The 25332-nt window shown below is 35.2% G+C and overlaps 2 protein-coding genes across 3 annotated transcripts in view; both read right to left on the minus strand.

The window, feature by feature from the left end:
• The window catches only part of LOC117121020 (allatostatin-A receptor-like), a 46227-nt gene extending 40581 nt beyond the window's left edge, over positions 1 to 5646 (minus strand). The window contains exons 1-2 of one of the 2 annotated variants that reach the window (XM_033266117.1): positions 5430 to 5646; positions 5076 to 5185 (exon numbers count right to left, since the gene is read on the minus strand). The gene's annotated coding sequence lies outside the window, so the exon portion shown is untranslated. The remainder of the gene's footprint in view (positions 1 to 5075; positions 5186 to 5429) is intronic. The other variant, XM_033266116.1, reaches the window with a different exon arrangement.
• A 4679-nt stretch (positions 5647 to 10325) lies between these two features.
• Positions 10326 to 25082, minus strand: LOC117121017 (DDB1- and CUL4-associated factor 15-like). The gene is made up of 12 exons (XM_033266110.1): positions 24856 to 25082; positions 23366 to 23493; positions 22765 to 22909; positions 21536 to 21639; positions 21198 to 21325; positions 19204 to 20634; positions 18689 to 18777; positions 17808 to 17936; positions 17000 to 17109; positions 16372 to 16485; positions 13958 to 14070; positions 10326 to 13410 (listed from the first exon to the last, which is right to left on the minus strand). Exons 1-12 carry the CDS (start codon positions 24946 to 24948, stop codon positions 13352 to 13354), a joined length of 2643 nt encoding a protein of 880 aa, XP_033122001.1. The 5' UTR covers positions 24949 to 25082; the 3' UTR covers positions 10326 to 13351.
• Positions 25083 to 25332: the final 250 nt, after the last annotated feature.

The raw sequence follows: 25332 nt of genomic DNA on the forward strand, positions 1-25332 counted from the left end.
TTTTTTATGTAATATATATATATATATATATATATATATATATATATATATATATATATATAAATGACCTCTGTCATTCATAGTCTATTGTCTTGACTGTCCCTAAGCTAAAACAATTTGCCCAACGTGAATCCTGTGTCAAGTAAATTGTACGAAAACGGTGGACATTGGCTTACCTATAGGTCACCATATTTTACATTAAATATGTTTTGTTACACTAATAGGCCTACTTAAATAATTAGTTAATTAATTACAATCATTGCAAATCACAATACTGTATTACCGTTTGACGTCATTGAGCGTAAAAGTAAGTATAAAGCTACCACGTGATGTCATAGGGCGTTTGTTAAAGTTAAGTGACGCGGAATATACCATATTTCATGACAAAATTTCAATTTAGGCCTTCAGTATTCTTAAGTAGACAAAGATGAATCTATATCTGAGATTTCTAAATCCAGGGTGACCAATATAACAAATTGATCGCTTCTCTAAGTTTTCTTTAAACGAGGATCCTCCGTACATTTTAAAATGAAGTTCTATTGTAAATACTTAGAATGGATGAAATGAAGCGAGAGGGTAAGTGCAATTACAATTTCCACAGCATTGATCGCAGAAGTTGTGGATCGCATCACATGGAGAACTGATCACGTACGTGAAACAAAAGCAGATTCAGAACGCCTAGTTGTGTTCACAGATTGACAAAACTCAAACCATTTTATTATGATTCCCATCGAACAACCAATTACAGACCAAATGACAATGCATTCTAATTTGGTAGGCCTATTAGCTTAAATAATTCGATCACCAATCACAGTGTCTCTGCACTTTAACAATTATTCTCTTATTATATATGTTTTCTTTGATTTATCGATTCCAGGCCATCTTCTGAATGTCTCCCTTGTCGGTGCCTATTCATGTTCATCATATCCAGTTACTTCAGTTATATGAATTATTTAATATAATAGACGAACACAATAGCCTTTAACATCGATTCTGACTCTGTGAATTGTGACTCTTTAGTGGTTCGTGGAAGGCGTGTCTGGGTCGTGGGCTTTATTCAATCTGTGGCCCAGAATTGACATATATAATCACATCGAGAATTTTTGAAATTGTATTATCATTATTAACTATACTAAACCATGATGATATTATTATATAAGTATTCGTTTTATTGTACTAAAGATTATACAAAAAAAGAAAACAAAAAACCAGGATATGCCGGTTGGACAAAAGGAACATATTTAGAAACAGTCAGAAAAGATAGAACATTGAAATATATAAAAAGGAGCAAATTAATAATTTAAGATTGAAGTTTACATTGCAAAATAGCAAAAAAAAATATTTATACAAAATTTATTTATTAAAAACTATACTATTATTTCGAAAACTATTACTATTATGATTTTTATGACATTAGATAGGCCTATCATTAAAAATGGCATTATGTTCAGAATGCAGAGACAAGGCGAAGTCGGAAAAGAAAAAAATATATTGCACACTGTCAGATAGGTTAAGGTAGATTTATCCAGGACTTTTCGTTTTTAGCATGATTAATAACGTACTGAACGAAGAGATAATTGAAAGTTTAGCTCAGGCAGCTAAACTGGTGGAGCCACTGTTTGTGCCCTGAATCGTGGAGATCTCTATGTCCCCAGTTCAATTCCCATCGCTGCCTCCTTGTGTTCTCCTGGAGGGCTGAAATACAAGTTACGATAGTGCACCGTCTTTAAGCCGTTGTTCCCGTGTCCAATATGTCCCCTGCACTTTCAAGAACGCTGTACACTCTTCGGAAAGAGTAGGGGATTGTCTCCTGGTGTACTTTCCAATATTCACCACCAGAAGGACCCCACTTGAAACAAGTCTATGGAATTAGTGGGTGTGATTCACATCGAAATATTCCTATCCTATCCTATCCTAGATACATTGTCTCTGAATTCTGAAAAGTGGATTTTACATTTTTATTTGAAGTACAGCCTCTGGAGCAAACTTCAAGAGCGATTAGTTTTGCATAGGCCTATAAGGTCATCTTTATGAATATGACAATGTTGATGATAACTATAATAAGTTTATTGATGATTTTGATTATTATGATGATGAAATCAATTCAACACGTGTTTCACGATGATGATGATGATGATAATGATGATGATGATAATTATTATAAGAATACGATAATCATGATGACGATGACAATGTTGATGATAATTATAGTGTATATTGATGCTGATAATGATAACGATGATGAAATCAATGAAACAAGTGTTTCACTGTAAACGTTTAGAATGGATGAAATGAGGCGCGACTTTAGACACATAGGCGCATTGACAATTTCCACAACGTTGATCAGAAGTTGTAGATCGCATCACATGGACAACTAAACGCTACAATAACACTTAAAATCTACGTTAAATTCAAAGAGAGTGTCTCTGTTTAGGAATATCAAGCCATTTCATATCGCATTTTCCCTTAAAGATAATAACAAATTAGGCTATAAATTGCCATGACATGGCACTTGATTATTTTCTTATATAACGTGATGGAATACGCGCCGTTCTCGAATAAAGAAAGCGGAAATAAATTTTTCCGTTGTTTTTCCTTTTTTTTTAAATTTTGAGCGCCACCCTTTGATAGATGCCGCGGCTTCTGGGACCTCGAATAGAAGCCCTGGGCTTAACCCTGGGCTTCTTTTCCTTTTTTGCGACCATTGGATGAGCTTCTTTTTTCGAGGTGGGCTTATTTTCGATGTTACTTTTGCTAAGTAAAGAGAGAAGGAGGTGGCTTCTTTTCAAAATGAATGCCGTAATTTTGAGAATTACTATTATAAAGCAATGGGGCCACTGTAACATCAGTCTGTATCATGGAGTGTATTAACCGGCATTAAATCACCAAAACTACTGTATAAACGTGTTTTTAATTTATTTCGTTTCTTTGGAATTCATGTACAGTGTACCGGTATGTACTGTACTCTCAGGATCACGAAAGGAAGCCAATGGGCTTCTTTTTTAGGTTACCTTTGCAAGCTAAAGAGGAGGCACAAATTCGAGATGGGCTTCTACTCGAAATTAAGCCCATTAGGCTTCTATTCAAGATTTTACGGTACAGTATGTTGCGAACGCGGTGCGCGTGCTTTTATTACCGGGACAATAATCAATAAAAACGATCTCTCGTAAAACTAATATTATTGCTACTACTATGCCTAGTGTAGTGGTGAGGATGTTGGTGATTATCATGATGATGGTTTTAGTGCTGATGTTGTTGCAGATGTTGATCTAACCATTAGAAAATACAATGCGATCGATTGCTAGTATAATCTTGTCTTGTCTTAGAAATTCGTTTAATTTCCTTAACTAATGATGTTAATGTTAATAGTTGACGAACTTGTTTCTATTAACTATTTAAAAGATATGACTTTTACAATTCCCGGTTCAAATTACAATAGGCTTATCAACTACTGGCAAAGTACGTGTAACTTTGATTAGAAAATGAATAGTAGGGTATCAGAAATCATTTTTTAAATATACACTCATGATGTTCATAGTTGACGAGCTTGTTTCCACAATGTACATTGTTTCCACAATGTACATTATAATGATTACCTATACCAAAGATATGATTTTTAAAATTCCTGGTTCAAATTACAATATCAACTATCGGCAAAGTACAGTTTCATTAGAAAATGAGTAGTATTGGTATCAGTTAATTCATTTTGATTTTATATATACTCAGAGTTAATTATACCCACAAATATTTAAACTCATCTATCAACACGTTATCAACACGTCACAATAACGTGTTGATAAACTCATTTATTAACACGATTGAGGCAAAAACAAACCTTGTGGCTCAAGCTACCTAAATATTAATGACCGGTTATTTTATGCAAAAGTAAATTATCAAAGAAGAATATGTTTCAAAGGGTTACTTTTCAAGTTTTAGAAAGTGTAATACCTCAGGGGCGGATTTAGTGGGGGTGCCCCCCACCCCACCATTTTTGGAAAGTGAAAAAAAAATGAAAGAAAGAAAAAAAAAATTATCGCCCAAAAACGCCTCAGAGGTTATTTTCGGGGGCCTAGAAAACAAAAATGTCGCGGGGGCATGCCCCCGGACCCCCTAGGGTGGTATTATGCCGATCTGCCCCACTTTGGGCCCCCCTTTTGATAACTTCGACACTTGAATTCAAAATTTGAAGAATATTGGCCGATTCGTGCGTTTAGGCTATTCCAGCTCGACGACAATGATGTCGATTATGATGATGGTGGTAGTTTTGATTATGATTAGATGAAAAAGGAGGAGGATGAGGATGATTCTAATGGAGATAATGGTAAGGACGATGATGGTGGTGATGTTGATGATGATATTAATATTGATGACGACGATGACGATGATGATGATGATGAAAGTGATAATGATAAGAGGACGATGGATGTTGGTAGTGAGGTTGAATAATGGTGATGACGATAATGATAATGATGGTTATTGTAATATGATGAAGATTATGATGGCTGTGGTTAATATGATGATGCTTATTGATGAGTATGATAATATATGATTATTAATATTGTTGTCTTTGTTATTATAAGTATTGTTATTCTTATTTTATATTGTTGTTAACGTTATTGATGTGTTTTATTATTGTTATTGTATTATAGCTATTGCGATTGTTATTGCTACTGAGTGTTACTTTTATTGTTATTACTATTTATATTGCTATATCAGTAGCTATTTCTATTGTTATTGATATTTTTTATTGTTATTGTTATCTTTTATTGTTATTTCTATTCTATACATCATATAGAAGATAAGCATCCACAGCTACACCATTTGAAATAATAATAATTATTCTTATTATACAATTCGAGATTAATATAAATGTGCTTTTGAAAAAAGAAAAGAAAGTTTATTTGTCAATATTTCTGTTATGCAAAAACAAATGTACGTGTTATTTCACATTGTTTACCAACACAGGTACTATAATTGAAAGTTTTAAAAATGTAATATTTGCTTTTGCTTGATAGGCCTATATATTTGATAGAAATGTGTGATTAGTGTAAAAAGAAAATACGGTGAATAATTACTTTGAAATTCCCAAAGTGGCTATTAATGATGAAGATTCTGTAATTACAAAATATATAGGCGTAACGAAGTGATGGGCACACAAAACCAGGATTCGTGGCTATATTTGAAACTGAAAAAAAAAAAACAGAAACTAAGAGCGTTTCCGCGCAATTGCTTTGTTGAGTGCGCTCTGACCCGCGGCATTTTGCTTCTTTAAAATTAACAGTTTCGAAAATGATCTACTAAAATTAAAGGTTCAACTACCTACACTAAATAAGCAAATGCTATTCAACAGACAGTGCGCACGAGATTAAATTTAAAATCATTAAACAATAACTATAATTTTAAAAAATTATCAATATCCAACAACTTACCGTCAATACGGTACCTTTTACTTTAGAGTTACAAATCTTGTTATGAAAATGCTGAGGGCCGACGTAAAGCAATCTCTCCTATTCTGGCGATTATATCATTATCCGGGATGAGATGATGATAATAGTAATAGTAATAACAAAACTTATAATTTCAAATACAAACAAGTTTATGGCTGTTCAATGTTGAGCTAATGAAGAGCATGTAGATAAGTGACTGGCATGTTATATTTAAAATTTAGGATGCGTTAAGATGGTCAGTGGGGCGTGACGATAACCCAATGACCATACCAACTTTCGTGAAACGCCACCAAGCCTAAAATTTAATTTATGGCAAGCACTGATCAGTGCTTTTAATAATCAACCCGTATCTTTATTTGTATTACCGTTTATTGAAGTAGTGTAGTATAAGTACGTTCAGTCGGTTTCTGATTCCCTTGGCATTATAAAAATTAATCAAACTCTGGCCACATTTATTGTTAATAACGTGCGTCTAATTTCGACAGCATGCAGGTTATATGATAGGAAGAGCAGTTTTAATAGAACATAAGTGACTGGAATGGCATACGATCCAAGGGTTTCAACTGAACCGAATTGCATTGACAACAATGTTTTTGTCATCTTGTTTAGTGATTCCATCCACCATCCCATGAGCCGCTACTAAAATACCACTGATCCTGTTGGCGGTAGGCCTACTTGCTAATAATGAATTGGATGCGTAAAGAACAATGTAGATACAGGGGTGGCGCCGGGGGCCGGGGGACCAGGGCCCTCAGTCGGGGAGAGCAGCTGTCCCTGCCAAGGAGTAAAACCACAATTCGTTAGGGAGAAAAAAAAAAGTAGGCCTATATGTATTTCCTACATATTAGTAGACTCCAAAATCAATTAAATAAGCCTTTGAAACCCCTAAATTCTCATATTTTCGGGGCTTCGCCCCCTGGAACCCTTTCGGGAAATTTTGAGCGACGCCCGACCACGCCCACTTTTCTTTCTTAGGGGAAGTTCCCCTACGAAACTCCTACCACTGTGTAGATACTGTACGAACATAGGCAGTTTCAGGAATATGCACCGAAAATAATTAACGTAATACCATTTTACGGTACAGCACTGTGGAAAATAATACCATTGTTATCCTTTCTGTAGACAAGCCTACCTATCGACCAACTATGTCGACAAGTTCCGCAAACAATATATGATAAAGCCGCCTTAAACATCCTTTATTTTCCCTTTGAATAATAACGGACGTGAGCAAATACTAACATCCCGAGGTTTGTTTAGAGGTGTTTGCAGGTTCAACGGAAATGAATACAAACTAAAGGACCACATTCGACGTAATGTTAGTTTGTGCTATACCTATACAGCCTAGGCGGACATAATGTGAAACATTATGTCCGTATGAACTCAGGCGGACATAATGTGAAACGTCTTGTATAGGAAAATAATACCGTGATAATAATTAAATATGATATAGGCTTAATATAACAAGACAAGTATAATGTATATATAGGCCTACATCTTATTCTACACATACACTACTGTATTACAATTCAGTTCGTATTATATAGCTGTATATAGCCTATAAGTCAACTTTTTGAAAGTTTACCATATTAATCAAAGTGATTCCCAATCCTCTTATTTGCGAATTTATCTCGTAACAGCATCTACTTTGTTCAAATTAAGTATCTATTCATCATACTTTACTGTAATATGTAACCATGGTAGCTGTTGTGGATCATAATTGGAATAAGCGGCAATAGTTCTTGACATAATAATACCAGGGAACAGTTCCCTGATAACACAGCTCTTACCGGTATATTATAAAAATAAGCATTGTATGACCATCTGTGAGTCCAGCTTAAAGTAAGTACATTATAAATGAGTAGTAACCAAAATGTTTATTCCGACTTACCATTCCTTTATGTTTTAATAGAATCCATCCACGTACGCCTTACAACATGGTGAAGTTCATAAAACACACATACATAGGGCTGCACTAAAAAAAAAAAAATGAATTGGGATGGCGCTGTTTAAATTTGAAGGGTATTTTTTTTTCCAATGGAAACTCATTAACAACACCCAGCATATGATTTCCTCGTAATTATTTAAGCTACAATCTTCATAATATAGGCCTAGCTGCAATATCTGGCCAAAGTTGAAAAGCAAGGCCTACCCTTTTCTACTGATAAAAGGAATCATGATATTCAAAGTTCCAATACGATAATGTTACCGTATCCAGACCTAGACAAATTAAGCACATCGCCCTAGACATTATTTAAATGGATTATCTAAAGTCTTTAATTTATTAATACATTTATAATTTAAGATAATTTAGGCTCTATGGGAGTATCCCAGATTAAAGAACATAATCATGTTTAATGTTGTTTGCATTGGATCACCATGCAAACTACTCGGACGATGGTGACTTTTGATAATTTGATTTTTATAAATTTTGTAATTTTTCATATATTTTAGTGACAATATACTTTATGTATCAAAAAATATGATGAAAAGGAAAATGCCGGTAATTCATTTTGATATGCTTGTTTCGATAATGATTGTAAGCCGTGCGCCCCTCAAATTTAAGCTTAATTTCGAGTAAAATAACAGTCACTCATTACCAAAAAAGCAAAATGAAAGAAAACAAGATAATAAGGGGCAATTCACTACACAGTACCAAGTGGCCTGGTTACTTTACGAGATGAGTGATTTTAACGAAGCCATCTACTGTTAGCAATATGCAATAAAAGAAAATTGACCTGAACATGGGGAAAAAGTCAATGAGAATTATCTTTATTATGTCGTTTAGTTAGCAAGTAAATTTGATTACTGCAGTTAATACCAGCAGTTTACATAATTGGAAGGATGGGTAAAATGGCGTTTTTAAAGCAGTTGCATTTCTATTCATTATATAGGGCCTAACGTACGTTAAAATGTTCTACACAAGATTGAAAAATATTGCCGCAACTAAACTTGGACCCGAGCCATCCCTGTTGTATGGAGAAGCCTTAACAAACTGTTGGGGCATGTCAGAATTTAAATCTGATTAGAAGCAATTGATTTAACGAGATTGAAAATCCTCCTTTAGTCGGGAATCTAATCAGAGTAGGTCAAACACCTTAACAATAAGCCGATGTTGTTTCATTTAGGATTATAAATCAGATTGTACGCAACTGATTCACTTAACTTCGTATATGCATTGCCTAAAGCAAGTTCAAGATTGATGAACTAATTATAACAGAGATAAATAAAACATTATTTAGTCAGAAATACAATCAACTTTAAATTAATATAAGCTATCAGGGGCGGATTTAGGGGGGGGGGGAGCCCGGCCCCGGTCCCCCCTTTTGGGAGGTAAAAAAAAGAAAAAAAGAAGAAAAAAAGAGAGAAAAGGAAAAAAATGATAGCCCAGAATGCCTCAATGTTATTTTGGGGCGTCTAGAACACAAAAATTTCGCGGGGGCATGCCCCCGGAACCCATAGGACATTGTTGTCTCAATCGGCCCAACTTTCGCCCCCCCCCCCTTTTGGACATTTCTGGATCCGCCCCTGCACTGTAGGCCTACCCTGGTTTCCACAACCTGTCAATAAATTCTGCTGGTTTACACAAGATGAATTTAGTGAACCTTACCTTGATGTGTTCAAAGTCTGTGATACCAATTTTTGGCAAGTTCGATGCATCCATGAGGATCAACTTCCGTCCATTAATCAAATTTGTCTCAAAACAAGCCTGTGATTGTGGTAAAAGAAAACATAATACATGAAGCTGTTATTAGGCCTAGTTTACTGTATGATGGGTCTATTTTTTCATCCCCTTAGGAGTCCATAAATGGGGGTGATGATGGGGATGCGTAGGTGAAATGGGGGCTCAATTATTAAGTGAGGGGATTCTAGTTTGCAAAATAAGGTGGTGTGAAGTGATTTTTAACTACGTGAGCATGATTTTTTTCCCCTCAAACATTTTCAATGGTAGAGCGACTAGCGGAGGAGTGAGGTTTCTCATACCCCTCCCCGCATACCCCTAGATATGCCACTGAGCGTAGCAGTTAGAATTTCAGTCATGACAGGCCCATGGAGGTACCATAGCAATTTCCTGTTCAGCCACATAACTGCCTGTGCATCAAAAAGCAAATAATACAGAATAATTCAACACAAGTTAGAAACTTCCCCCAGACTCTGTCTCTGCCTCAGTTGGACGAACTAGTGAAGGGAGCGTTGCCACTATATTTTCATCTTCCATCTTTAAACTTCACAAGCGAGCACGGCGTCCTAGATTTAGGACGACGGGAAAAACGAGGTGAACACGTTCTCGATTTTGGTAGAGGGAGACGACGTAACGCATGCGCAGTGCTTTAAAATGACCTCATCACGTAGCAGTCCACTATGTCGACGTGCAAATCTAAAAGTTCCTAATTTCTCCTGTGTGTAGCATCAAATGTGTTTTCAAACTGTTACTTCTACTAAATTTTTTCCAGAAAGTCGGGCACTCACTACGCACGACGGTCCACAGCCGACGCGATTCTGGACAATGCAATGCCACGAGGCACACACCGTTCAGACTGCCCGGTGACTATCTAGTGCTCACAGGCAGCCAAGTTGGAGAGTTTCGCTATTCTCCATGCTTTAAGCCGGTTTTCCACTAGGCGAATTTATTCGTGCGAATCGAAAGCGTCGGTTCATGCGCATGCGCATTCACATTCCTTTCGGAGTTTTTGCGAAGCGAAAAAATGCGCAACCAATCAAAGCTCTGGAAGCGAACCGACGCTTTGATTCGCGCGAAAAAATTCGCCTAGTGGAAAACCAGCTTTACACAGCCATACAATTAATGATTTAACCAGCCCAAATATAGTACTTAAAATTTAATTTATAGCAAAATACCCAGTAACTCAACATAACACGATATCAATTTTATATATTTTTAATCAAAACTATACAACAAAAGAAACACATGTTGAATTCGAACGTTTTAAAATATGTATAAACTAAAAAAAGCAGGGGATTACACCTGCAAACATTATGCCTTTAAATGTTACACCTGTAGGATTTACACCTGTAAACATTACACTTTTAAATTTAATATCTGTAAATGTTACAACTGTAACAGTTGCAACTGTATTTACATTGTGAATGTTACAACTGTAGGTTACACTATGTAAATACAACTGTAAAATTTTTAATTGTAAATTGATTTATGGAAACTATTCCATCTCAAATTAAAACTACAATGGACATATCTGGAGTGTCAATCAATTTACCAATTAAAACTCAGCAATGAGTAAAGGGTCAGGATATACGAATTGCCCCGCAAAGACACATGTTGTCTCACATTTACTCTTTCATTTTGTAGGACCTAGCAACAATAAGGAACGGGAGTCTGGGACTTAAGCGGAATGGTCCAGTACAATGAAAGACCAAACATAGATTCCTCAATAAAGTTATACATACTACTTATATTCAACATAAAATCAATTAAAAAATATACCAATTCACACAGGTTAACATATTAATGGGACACATGCTAATGTTACAATGACTTTCCGAGATATTGGTTTTTTTTTAAATATTAGCTGCGGTCTGTCAGCATTTTTAAAGGTTTTTGCTAAGTACCTGAGGAGTGATGCAGGCGTCTGCGATGTCTGTTTTTCTTACCTAGACATTACACTGTTAAATCTAAAGCCTCATTCAGACAGAGATATATTACCGCAATATTGCAGGAATAACCCCGGCATTGACTTCTCTATGAAAAGTTCAGCAACAACCATAACCGCAATATTGGCGTTGCGAGTCGTTCCGTCTCAGAACAAGTAATATTACCACAATATTCCTGCTACGGTGAGTTCCGACGTGTCTGAAATGAAAGCCGGTCTCATTCCCACAATATTACTTTATTCAGTCCTATTAAAGATGTCAAATAGAACAGAACATTCTTTATACAAAATCGTCATTACCAATGGCATGCCAGCATACATAATCCATTCAAACAGAATTGTGTTATGTTACAGCAATATTTGGTTGGTGGTATGAAGGAGGCATGTTTGTTAGCATTCCAGCTTAGTTGCCAGAATATTGGCAGCCTCATCTGTCTGAAAGCAACTTTACACAGGTAGGCAATCACATGGATGCAATTTAGATTGAGTGATAAGATTGCCTTAGCAGATGTTTTACCTTCCCTCCAGTGTGAACCGGTACCTGAACATTAAACCATATGCAATATTATTTAAACAGAACAGTAATTGGATTCACAGGTTCTGAGTTATCATGATGTAAGTATAAAAAAGTAAAATTAAAATTTTGATTATTATCTCAGTACATTAAAATGATTAGTATTGTTGACAACTCCAGGGATCTGTAAAAATTCATACTGTATAAAATTTAGTCAAAAAAATACAAAATGTACACTATAAACAATTATGACAAAATTATTATATCTAAAATTTACCCAAGATGAACAATATAAACTCATAAATAAAACATAACACAAAAGAATGTTCCCATGTGTCGTAAATAAGGACCTTGGAAGAACGAAAAGGACGAAAAGGGGACGGTAAATGAATGCCGCAAAAATCATGGTAATGTAGTTATTTAGCTTGATATTGCTCTATCCTCCATATTGGATGCTGTTAACAATGGCCGTATTTGACTGGTTCATTTTGTTGATGATATTTCGTTGAGTATTATTTTGATTCGATTGGTTTGTAAAATAGACTTCATTGACAATGGAAATTAATGTAAACAGAGTGCATAAATTTGCAATAGTTATCCACGTAACCAAAACTAACATGGCCAACTGGTCAGTTTAGCAACAACATTTGCATTGATATAATTTACATTGATTTTAGAAAATAATAATTATAATATTTACCCAAATAAAGTGAAAAAATAATTGTAGGCTAACAGAATTCAAAAACTGCATGAATTTTTTTTTTTACGAAAAAAAAACCCCATACTACCACAAGCTGAAGCAGCCTTGATTATGCTAGCGTGTATCGCGACAACTATGCAGCCATTTTGTTTTGTCGAGTATTTACCAGTTTTCCATTTGTCTTGTTGTCTTTGTTAAGTAAGATTTTACAAGTGAGCAGGTAGACGAGGTTTAACAAAGAAAGACCAGTCGAATACGGCCAATTAACATTTCCGAAAGTGTCAACCAAAGTTAACAACTGACCAATCGGAAGTGGGCCAGGAATGCCCACAAACGCATGTCATTTTGTAGCACCTTAGCAACAATAATGAAGTCACATATAAATTCCTGTTGTGGTTATAAATACTAAAACACATTATTTTTGCTTATATGTTAACACCTCAATACCAGGTCACACTTACATAAAATTACAGTATTTCTCACTGCCAAGGCGAATATTAGCGCATACCACATACTAATATAATCTGTATTATTTAATACTGGTAAAAATGAGGAAAAGAATTTAATCTTTGAAATATGTATTGCAATCAATACTAATAATGCGTCAAATATTTGCTGTACTAAAATTTGGTTTTTGTTAAATGCTGATGCATTATAACTATTAAAGATACGCCCTCTGCGGTCAAAGTTATTAACGTTCAATTAGAATAAAACAATTCATTTTGTGCTGATTCAGGGTCTATGAAAAAGAATTATAGGAAAGCTTTTATTTAAACACTTCTTAATTAGCAAAGGAACCTTTTTGTCATTCTAATTTTCAATTGAAAACTCACTTAAATATACAAGTAAGCAATTAAAAAAGAAAGAATTATATCTTCTCTGAGTTGTTTAGCTCATATCACAGAAGGTACTGTATAGCTTTAAATACCTTTCCAATTATTGATTTACAACACATGCATAAAAGGAAGCTGTCTTCTGGTTTTGGTCTGAATGTAGCTGGAACTGCTGGAGGTGCAAGCTTGCACAGGATCATGTACAGGCATGTTGTACCTGCGTTGGAGATGCTTCAGGTCAAGACAATAGCCATGTAGTGAACTGGATCAATAAGTTTGGTTAATGACCGATCTAGTAATGAGGGAGCACAAAGATTAAAGTGGTTAGAATAACAATAATAATCAGCAAACAAGATAAAACTATTCGAATAATTATTTTATGTATGTTCTCATTTTAAATTTATAATTGTTTTAAATTTATTTGTACAATAGAACCCATCCTTAGGAACACCCCTTTTGAGGAATATTACATGGAAAACATCCATAGGGGGCCCACTTCAAGTAAAGCTCAGTCACGACACTCCTGCATACGTACATCCCTTAAGCAGTAATGCACCAGAATATTGGCTGCAAAATAAAGGAAATCTTTAATCTACTGGTAGGCAAAATGCAGCCCACAGGCCCCCTGTAGTCTGACAACAGTTTGTTTACGCTCACGAAAATAAATTCAAAACATTATGTGTGCGGCCATCAAATTATGTTATTTTTAATAAATCTTAGTTAATTTCAAAATTTCTTTTAGAAAAGTTTAACCCTCCCCCAAATACAATGACACATGTGAACAGTTCAATTTCAAGTTAGGTACCTAAAACTAAGTATAAATGAAAAGAATAGATTACTTTTAAATACAGCCTCATTTGTGAGCACATGTACTCCCTTTGCGTGGCTCTGAGGGATAGACCACTGACGTTGGATGCGCTGGCACAAAGCTCGTCCAGGATTCCAGGTTTTCCTGAAAGTCAATCATGTTTATATTAATAACAATTTTAATGTGTTAATAACAGGTAATAATGAGGCAGCACTCTGAGACAACATTAAAGATGTAATCTATTTAAAATGAGCTTAACATAATATAGTACTTTATCAGGCCCGTAGCCAGGGGTGGGGCGGTTTATGGTTCGGGAGAACCTCTTTTCTAGCAAATCCCCCTTTTTTAGCAAACCCCCCTCCCATTATTACATAACTAATCATTCCATAAAAAAGTTGATTTCTAAGGTATAGATCACTATGTATTATTGTTATTACACACTTTCTGTGAAACGAGTAGATTATTGTATGTAACTTGATTGTTGTCTGGTTTTTTTCTAATGTCTAACCATCAATATTTTATTTTTTTAACAAAAAATTCATCAGTGACTGATTCTTAGAGAAAAGGTAAAACTATATTGCCAACATTGTCTGTGTAAGACTTCTTCATTTTAACTTATATTATTAATACATTCTCTATTCTTAGACATCAACGAATCTGAAAAATACAGTAGTAAAGTAAATTTAATATCCACTTTTGATGAGTCTAAAGCATTTGAAATATTATATTTCATCAATGTCAATATCAACATTAATTAATAATAATGTATAATGTAATTTTAAGAGCCTATATAAATATTTTCTGTGTAAAATGATTATTTTCTGACCCTGACTTTAACAAATATGCTTTATGAAATATTAATATTTTTAATCTAACATTCACTATTAATGGACATCATAGACATTAACAACTAAATTTAATAATCTTATCATTATCATCTAATTTGAGTACGGCAGAACTGTTTGTTACAATGCGCCTGCACAAATCTAAAAAGTACATATCATATTCTGAGCTTGACTTTGACAAATATTCTTTACGAAATATTAATATTTTTAATTTAACATTCACTTTTAATAGACATCATTAAATTTAAACTAAATTTAATATTCTTATTATGAAGCATACAAAGTTGTTAAATCATATTACTAGACTTTATGAATAATTATCATCATCTAACTTGAGTAAGGCCAATGCGCCTGCACAAATCCACGAAGTATATACCGTATTTCTATCCTTTTAGGTCCTTATTATTAAAAGCAATTTTTGTGCTACTATTTATCTCAACTTAATAGCATTAAATAATAATATTTGCGAGAGAATGGAAATTCTTGCTTGTTAGGAAATGTGAAAGGCCGTCCAGATTTCCGGGACACTCTAGCGACTTCCGGGAGACTTGGAACCCGATTATACAGAGAGAGACAATCTCCTTCTCATTTCCAAAGAGTGTACTGCATTCGTTAACATGCACATGGGCCATAGGGCACAAAAGACTGATCCAAAAGACGGTGCGCTAATTGTTACTTGCATTTCAGCCCACTAGCTGAAATACAAAGAGGGGCAGGGGGAATTGAACGGGGAACTCACACACACTAGCTACCACCAGTTTAGCCGACTGAGTTAAGCTGCTCATTTCATAGCATTTCATATCATGTCGTATCATTTAATATTATTTCATAACATTTCATTTCATATATCATTTCATATCATGTCTCCATAATATGGCGTCATGAATTATTAAATAATCTTATTTTTGTTGGTTACGCTCCACTGACTTGGGTTGTTTTTCATCAATTCAAGATGTCTACCGATTCGTGGAAAAGGCGTATTATGAGGGGTGGCGCTAGGATTTGCCCGACGCGGGGATCCGAGATATCTCCGACAAGAGCACAGTGCGCATAGTCGTGCATCGTCTAAAATCGTTTGAAATTGGTCTTGGTGGCGAAGCCCCAAAAATGCTGGATGAGTTAAAAGTAGTAAAAAAAAGTCAAGCAGTAGACACGCACGTTTTCACATTTGAAGTTAAACTGATTTTTACACCATGGCTGATTTTTTATTTTACATTTGTGGTTATTTTTGCATTTGTGGTTGACATGTTGACATTTGTGTCTACAGTTAAACTTGCCTAAGTCGACTGTGCCTAAGTCAAATAATTTCTAAGTCAATCTTACATTACATGCCAAATTGTTGTGTTTTCCATTAACTAACAATCTGTAAGTCAAATTTTATCTAAGTCGTACAATATTTCAATGGCATTTTGGATTCGACTTAGGTGAGTTCAACTGTATTTTGAGATTTTTTTACATTTGTGGTGGACTTTTACATTTGTGGGATCTACAGGGAAATAATGTTTATTCCACTTGTTTTGGATGGGAGGGTGTTAAGTGAGACCCTGCCTAAATCTGACAATTTTAGTATGTACTCTACCAAATTGGTCTTTACACTTACTTAAGTTTAGCTTGGTCAAATTCTTGAAGATCCTCGATGTCGATTGTTTTACATCGCCCAGTCCGTAAATTCCAAGCAAACTTAAATCCAGTCTGGTACAGGCATGGAAATTCACTACAAAGAAAATCGTAAGAGAAAATAAATGTCTAGGTACCACAAGGAATTGTTAGTGTTCATTGTATTCATTCAATAAAATGTTGAAAACACAAAACTGATGAAACTGAAAACATATCAAATGCAAGAATACTGAAGCTGTGTCTTTGTAATACATTCCCATCTTTTTCAACATATTTACCAGAAAATAATCAGATCAGCTGCATAGAATAGGAGATGGTTGGTTTCTATTGAATAAAGCCAATCAAGGATAACCACGGAAATCAAAAATCAATTTCCCGACAGTCCGTCTGGTGATGAATTGGGCCAGGCCCAGGAGGAAATCGTCATAAGCATTTCTGAGGAGCATACTCTTAAGTAACGTCAATTGCACACATAAATTATTTGAAAGATGGTGCACTCTGTAGTAGATTTGCATTCTAGCTTTAAGTTAAGACACAATGTTATACTTTATATTATTATGTACTAAAAAAATTAATTTATATAAAATAAAATATACAAAGTAGTTTCCTACCTGAAAGGTTCATCAACAAATTCAAATACATTCTGGGGTTGCTTAGGAACCGGTCTTGCTCTTATCAATGCCATAATCATCACCAGTACACTGCAGGAGTCAGGACAAACCTAACAAAAATAAAACACAATACTCTAATAATACTTTACTGTATATGGATTTATCACAGCACATTATATGACCAATAAAGTCATGGTAGCAATTACATTTTATTTCATAAATCCTTTTTGATATTTTAATATACAAAAAGAAGCTTTAGAATTGATTTTAGTGCAATTTTTTATATTGAGCTCAAATGTTAGAAACTCTTGTTACCCTACCAGAGCAGCTGCGTACATTTAAACAAAAAAATACTCAAGCTACGTTCAGACTTGGAGATAAGCCAGGCTTGATTTAAGCCCGGCTCAATGCTAAGCCCAGCTTAACTTTGGCAGGCATTCAGACTAACGGGATTAGCCGAGCGAGAATTTGCATAATAATGAACCGTAACCAGGAAACGTGTTTCAAAACATTGCTCTCGAAACGTACGCTTGCTCACGGCGTACTTAATTGAATGCTGATTAGTATTTTTGTCACCCGAAGTCAATGCAAGACCACCCGCAACGATTGAAGCCCGGCTTAGTAAAGTTAAACACGGTGGTGCGCCAGGCCTAGTTACTATAGGAACACAGCCCAGCTTGAGATAAGCCACTAGTTCAGACTGGCAAGTGGATAAACCCGGTGAGTTGAGCTGGGTTTATTCACCTTGTCTGAACTAGGCCTTTATCTTCCCCTAATGCACAGACATATTCACATCTGTGAAACTTACATCCAAAATTTGCATATCGTAGTCAGTAAATGCTATGAAGCGATGACCCCAGGTCGCATGCATTCTAATGGCATCACAGATGTAGTGCTCAGCATCCATTGTAAGTTGTTTGACATCAATACAGGCTCCCTACAAAATGCAATCAACAATCATTACCTGTGTATTTGGCATACAAAGTTAACTGTTTAACTATTTACTAGCTACTACTATTCTATTTTTTTATGGTAGCTGACAGTTTTATTGTAGAGATATAGGCCTACTCAATAATATTTGGATGTTTGTTTTGTAACAGTAGTACACAACACCCAAGCTTTTGATTATTCATTTGACAATAGCCTTCTAAATAGTAAAACACAAAGGAGCAGTGAAGGAATAAAGCCAGTCACTGACGGAAACACATGGTCAGGGCATGCCCACCACTAAGTACCCAAATGAGTTTGCTCTTTATACTATTACAAGGCAATACAGCTTTTTTGGTGTTTAATTTTTATAAGAGAATAGAAGACAAAGCAAGGCCCTGCAAAGAATGGGCTGATCTTCTATGCCCTAAACAAAGCCAGGGGCTGTAGCCAACTTGCATTCAAGGCTGAAACATAGCGTAAACCATTTTTTACAGCCCGTCCACAATGCAAGCTGAGGTACTGTATAGCCGAAAGAGGACATTGCGAGGCTCGGACTCCCAACCACGCAGCATCCGCTGTGCCAACTGCCTCCCTTAACAAAGTTAGTGATAGAATACAACCAGTCACCCATGCAAACCCATAGTTCAATACACACCCACTGGCTACCTACCACCCACTAAGTACCGCAATGAGCTTTGCTCTGTACATTAGTCAGTTACTGAGAAATGAAATATGAATTAAAACTACTTTTCAACTGACCTCACTCCTAGCTGTTCTGTTGGTAAGAATCATCGGTGCTTGTCGGTCACCTAGTACACTCAGAGGTAGCATACTGTGGTAATCATAAGCTATTTTAATGAAAAAAAAAAATTATTATTCAAATTGTAAAAAAACTCCACATGAAAGTTTTTAACTTTACACAAAGAAACACTACTATGTATTAGTATTCTAAAAACTGTAAATGATAATGCCTTTAATTACTGTATTGGAGTTCATTCATGACACTTTCAATGATACAGGGATAACACATCATGGTGTTAAGTACAGTAACTACAGGTTAAGGTAAGTCATAATAGCAGGGCCGGTGGAACGTTTTTCAAAGTTGGGGGTGGGGGGGCACTTGTAACATGAATGGGGATATGAATTGCAAGAGAGCCGATCATACAAAAGTCTGCATAGACATTATAATATTTTCTGCCAAAAAGTTGGGGGCCCGGGTCCCCCGGCTCTGCCGGCCATGGATAGTTCCATACAAATATGGTCTCCTACAGTACCTTCAAGATCTAATGGCCCAAGAAGTTCTTCGCCAGGTGTTCTCTCAACAAATCGTCTGACTGAGTATGTGAATCCCTGTAGTTGACATGTGCATTCACGTATTGTCATCTGGCTGGATGGAATTGTCTCTACCATGTTATGAACAGGACATTGATGACGTATCTCTGACCCGATACTCAAGTTATAATCTCCAAGTAAAGGCTGATGGAGGTTACTTGGCAACCGTACATCCTCGTGGAAAAATGCATTCGTTTGGTTTGAGGTCTTTGTATACATAGCACTGCTAGCGAGAGGTAATTTATCATCCTCGTATTTTTCATTGTAGTTTTGCGATTCTGAATGAAATTTGTCCTTTGATTTATTTAAATCACATTGGTTATTTAGACCATCACATAAACATGTGTCTATAGACTTAGCAGTGGATAAAACAGGCTTAAGTTTTAACATCTTCGGTTCAGTTTCCTTGCTTGGACACTTATTTATATGTTGGTACGGGTGATTATAGCAGATTGGAGGTGTTCGCTCACGATAAAATTCATCTGGCGTATTACAAGCTTTGTCTAAACGTGCTTTTGAAAAGTCAACTTTGTTGAAAACTTTGCATGTACGATGAACATCTGAGCTATTTGAAGGAGGAATATCTAACGGGACATGGCTGGCGCAGGTCTCTTCAGCAGGATGGGAATGAGCACAAGTATTACGTGGACTACCCTCGTCCTCTAAATTATCTATCCACGCAAAATGGCTATCTTCTTGTAAGGAATTTCCATCATCAGTTTGAGAAGAGTCCAAAGAAGTACTTTCTTCTAAAGGATTTGTTGAACAATGGCAGACTGTAATTGGACATCGAAGACCACTGAAACATAGCTTTGAACATTTTGCAGATATCCGAGTTCGTTTGACATCTTCTTGGTGTTTATAACTACAGTCATCTAAAGATACTGCATCATACTTAAATTCTATGTCATCCTCAGCACCTGGAGATGTCTGGGTTCCTGCATCTCTTAAATCGGAAGACTCTTTAAGGAGTTCTTGGGAATTTCCTGGTTCTTGACCCTTCACTTGTGGCGAGGTTAAGATTTTCATTCTGATATTTCCTGGTGAGTTTGAGAACGTTTGCGAATCTCCTCTTATACTGGAATGTTTTGAAGAGTACGATGACAATGATGCGCTTCCAGAGACAAGCGGTGAGTAGAAACTACTACCAGTTCCAAACTCGCCTAATTTTACAGACAGAGCAATAAGCGCATCTCCTGTATTTAAAACTACTAGTCCATCTTTAGCTAAGCTGTGCTTCGGTGAAAGTGATGGATATGGTGGTGATAGTTCATATTTGGTGTGTACAGCGAATCCATGTTGTAAGCACTTAGGTGGTGTCGGTGGGCTAGGAATAATATCTGCAAACATGGCATTCCATGCTGGGTCAAAATCTATGCACAATAAAAAAATATGACAATTAACAGTTAGTTCCACCTTAAATATATTCTTATTCTTCATTTGCCAAAAGTACAATATAAAACAGTGATAAACTCGCATACATTAAACTATGTATGGGCAGGTACACAAAACCGAAAGTAATAATAATCTAAAAGTCAGTCATCCTCACTTATTCTTTTTAAAATTAACAATAGAAGATCATACATGACATTAATATAGGCTTATTGTCATCATTATTATTCATCAATAATTACTATTATTATTTCCGTCTGTTGAAGATAAAAAAGCACAATGGGAAATTGAAGAAAACAATATTGAGTTGAAGGTCGTCTGAGCAAAATATTGTATAAAACTTAACTGTTTAACAATTAATCTAGTATCAAACTATAGCTAGAATTTCAGGTGTGAAAACTTTTAATTCATGATATTAAGCAAATGACAACAACTGTTAACTCTAAAGACCGGAGCATTGTATAATATCAAAATATATACTACTATTAGTACTTATTCTCTAAAAAACAATTTCTATATGAAAACAAAAATTCACAATTCTTACCAAATTGATCTTGGTTTGAGTATTTGTGAAATAAGCATTGTTGACAAGGTAGAATAGATGGGATAGCTGTTATTGTTAAGTAACACTGTAATTTCTCTTCATCAAAATCATATGTGTTCCTTGCACAACTGTGTAACAAAAGTAGAAAAAAAAAATCCAACACATTAAATTTTTTTTAAAGGTAGAATTATTTGGGCTTGTATGCCATTAACATTACTGAATTAAACAAATGATATGGTATTACATGATACATTTTTGTTATTTTTGATTAGATCTAATATATTACATATTCTAATAATATTACAGTAATGTTAGCTGATTAACTGATTTTTGCCTACCATCCATAGACCATAACCTTTGATTGGTCAGTTGGCCAGCTGCAAACTGCAATGTACAGGTCCTGCTGAATTTCCTCATCACCAAATAAGCGCACTTCAGAAACCTAAAAATAATTCAATATTGAGAAAACATGTAGGATGTGAGTGTATGTAAAGCTCTGTCCAGACTATCAAATTGTTGTGACATGCCTAAATATGGTCATGATGACATCACATCATGACCATATATAGGCACATCATGACAATATATGGACATACTATAGTTTTTTTTGTCAAATAAAATTTAATAGGCTGGACACAGGGATTTTAAATAATAAAATCTATATTTTTACCAAATAATTGACAATTAATACTTTTTATAATCTTAATAATAATTCAGTTTATACAGTACTACACAATCATTCTATTTATTTGACTTCTCTCCTTGTTGGTTTTGTCCCATCTTTCTTTTCTTCTCTGTCTTCCTTTCCCTTGTAATATGTTGAGCCTTTGTCCCCTCCCATGTCACATATTTTAAAAATGTCATCCTAGGGAGTTTTCTAAATAATAAATAAATAAATAAATAAATAAATAAGGAATAAATGTATTCCTTTTATCAATTGTTGTAATGCTTTTTTAATGTTTATTGAATAAAAGTGATTTTATATAACAAGACTATTGTAAGCAAGGATTTTATTTTTTTTAATTATTATTTGCTCACATGTTTGTTCTGTATTGTGTACAGATAGTTTATAGTGTTATTATTATACAATTGGCTTTGTCAATGTGCATTTTTGTTTTTTTAGTTTAGTTTAGTAAGTTTTATACAATGTTTTTATGTACCTCACAGCTTTTTGTAAGAACACCCACTGGGTGAAAGAGTCTTGTGATTACATAAAGATTATTTATTATTATTGTTACAGGGTACGAATAAAGAAGTCTAATATAATGCAGGTAATTATAACAATAATAACACAATATAACAACAACAATATATAAACATAACAACAACACAAACAACAACACAAACAACAACACTAACAATAACACAACACTCACATTAACACAACAACACTAAAAGCAACACTAGCAGCAACACTAATATCAACACTAACAGCAACACTAACAACAACACTAACAACAACACTAACAACATCATCAACCACAACAATGACAACTACTGTACAATAATAGAAGCAATAACAATGACATCATCATCAACAACAACAATAATAATAAGAAATACTTACTCTATCCATTGGCTGAGCATTATTAAACTTCCACCAGTGTAACCTATAGACATATATAGGGAATGCTGTGTGATCATCAGCCTCTACGTTAAGAGTGTAGGATAAAACAAATTGACCATCTTTACTAAAGCCGAGAAAAACATGACTGAAAGAAAGAGAAACCAAAGAAATTAGTTTTACCCTTAATATAGTACTTATACATTCTTTAACAAATTCAAATTAGGTATCGAAAATACGTTTTTCAGTGTAGCGCTGTAAATAATATAACGTACTGTAATATAAACAAATAGATAAATATACCAGTAATCAAATACAGTAGGAACATAATCGTATCAAGAATAGCCCTTCAAAGAAAAGTTCATTTTTCAGTTACTGTATAAGTAAAAAAGGTGTCTCCAGTGGGATTCAACCAGCAGCCTCTTGTTGTTTTAGTGCCAAATATATCTGAATGGAAATTTGTTAACACATCTATTTGTTATTCTATTATTAAATAAGGAAATTTAAAGAAGAGAGGTACATTATAAAGGATTGCTCATGGGCCTACAACTCCTCAGCTTCATTGAGTCACAGTGACAGGAATGATCCCAGGCATTTTCCTTACCCTTCCTCATGGAGAACAGCAGTATCAACAATGTCCTTTAGCGGGATTCCCAAACGTTCAGGTACCTTCCCAAAAAGTGAACGGCACACTGGATAACTAGTTTTTGTTGGGTGGAGACTGCCACGTATCTAAATAGAAAGAGAAACCACTTTAAATATAATTTTTATGAAAGCCAGATATTCAAATAAAAAACGGACACTTATAATGTCTGAGCTATAGGCCTAGATAAATAAACAAACAAAATAAATAAAAAAAACCTAAGAATCATGAATGCCATTTACAATAGTGATAATTGGCACAGAAAAACCGAAGGTGACCAGGATGTGACTCCACATTCTGATATCGAAACAGTGTCGCTGTCGCACCCATGCGCACGTAGGCACACGTTAGGCAGTACGCTGGGCTCCGGTACCTTCCACCTTGGGATAAGCCCATGGCTCCAATACAGTGCACTGCAAAGACAGCGACGCTGTCTCCATAAAAGTGCAAGTAGAGCCCAAAACTGGCCACGGCACCATGAAATGAGTGCGGAGACGACACAAAACAACCATAATGGTAAAAGATTAAGAGGTGAAAATATGCATTTTTAAAGCAATTAAGAGACAATGACATCTTGATAGGTTCAGGTAAATGGTTCAATAAATCGGGTGCTGCCGACACAAATGCATGTGTGCCCCAAGATCTTTTGTTCAAATTCCAGATTAAACTTACCGATAAATAAAAAATAAATAATTACAGAATTTGTAGATTTCAATATATATAGCTTTAAATAAATTTCAATGTGTTACTTATTGAAAATATGCAAATTAGCATTAAACAAAAATATTTATTTTAGTATCAGCCATGCGCACGTCTAAACAAAGAGTAAAGTCTAAAAGAAAGTGAATGAAAATCGACATTACAGAAAATTTACAGTTAGGCCTAGGGTTAAGCCAGTTCTATTTCAGATTTGCATAAAATCGTTGGAACAATAAACATGGCTAAAATAAAGTTTACATGAAATATAGCCTAGGCCTAAAAATTATTATCATTCCTACACTAGCTAGGCCCTAGGCTTAAATCATGAACTCCAAAACTGGAGTCTCCCTGCCAAAACAGGGGTGTTGGCATGTATGGGCTAGGCCTAGTCTAGCTAATAGCAGAGGTAGGTCTATGCCTATGTTTATTGTTTCGTATGAATATAAACCAAAAACAAACATGGCTTAGGCCTAATTACTAATTAGGGGCTAATGTAGGCCTAGGCCTAGGCCTATAGGCTAGGCCTAGTTAGTAAGTAACTTGTAAGGGTTATGCTAGGCCTAGAATATGATATGTATTGGTAGTTAGGGATGGGAATAAAATAATGTTTAGCTAGGCTGTCTCACGAAATTCCTGCATTGGATTAAAATTTAGTTAGGCCTAGGCCTCACCCTACCTAGCCTAGGCCTATGTAGAAAGAAAGAAAGGCTGTGTAGGCCTAGGCCTAGCCTAGGCTGGCCTGCTGTACTGACCTCACGCATACGCAGACGATGTACTACGTTATAAGAAGGATATATGCCTTTCCTGGAAGGCATATAACAACTAAAGCCAGGTTTAGTTGCCATGGCCAAAATTACATTAAAACGAAAACGTTGATTCGCCAAAACGGCAGACAAATTGTTCTTTTAGTAATTCATCTTGATCGGTTTTCCCAAGAAGAGTGTTCTCCCGCCACCTACCGGACAAAAATTGTTGATACTTGATGCAATCGATCCGGCAGAGGTTTATATTATGAACTTTGAACTGCACAATTGCTACGCATCAATAGGCTGCAACTCATCCCTGAGGCTGCACTCATCCCTGAGAAAAACAGAAATGAGAGATTAGTTGCTGAACAAACATTTATTCATAAATTTGATAGTATTAATAGTGGCCTCAATATAGATCTAGGCTTTCTCAGCCACTAGAGGATTTAGTTTCTGACTCCATTGTTCATATTAGTATTAGCA

Source organism: Anneissia japonica, unplaced genomic scaffold (genome assembly GCF_011630105.1).
Source record: "Anneissia japonica isolate Jap-2015-1 unplaced genomic scaffold, ASM1163010v1 scaffold287891_len339112_cov183, whole genome shotgun sequence".
Lineage (NCBI taxonomy): Eukaryota > Metazoa > Echinodermata > Crinoidea > Comatulida > Comatulidae > Anneissia > Anneissia japonica.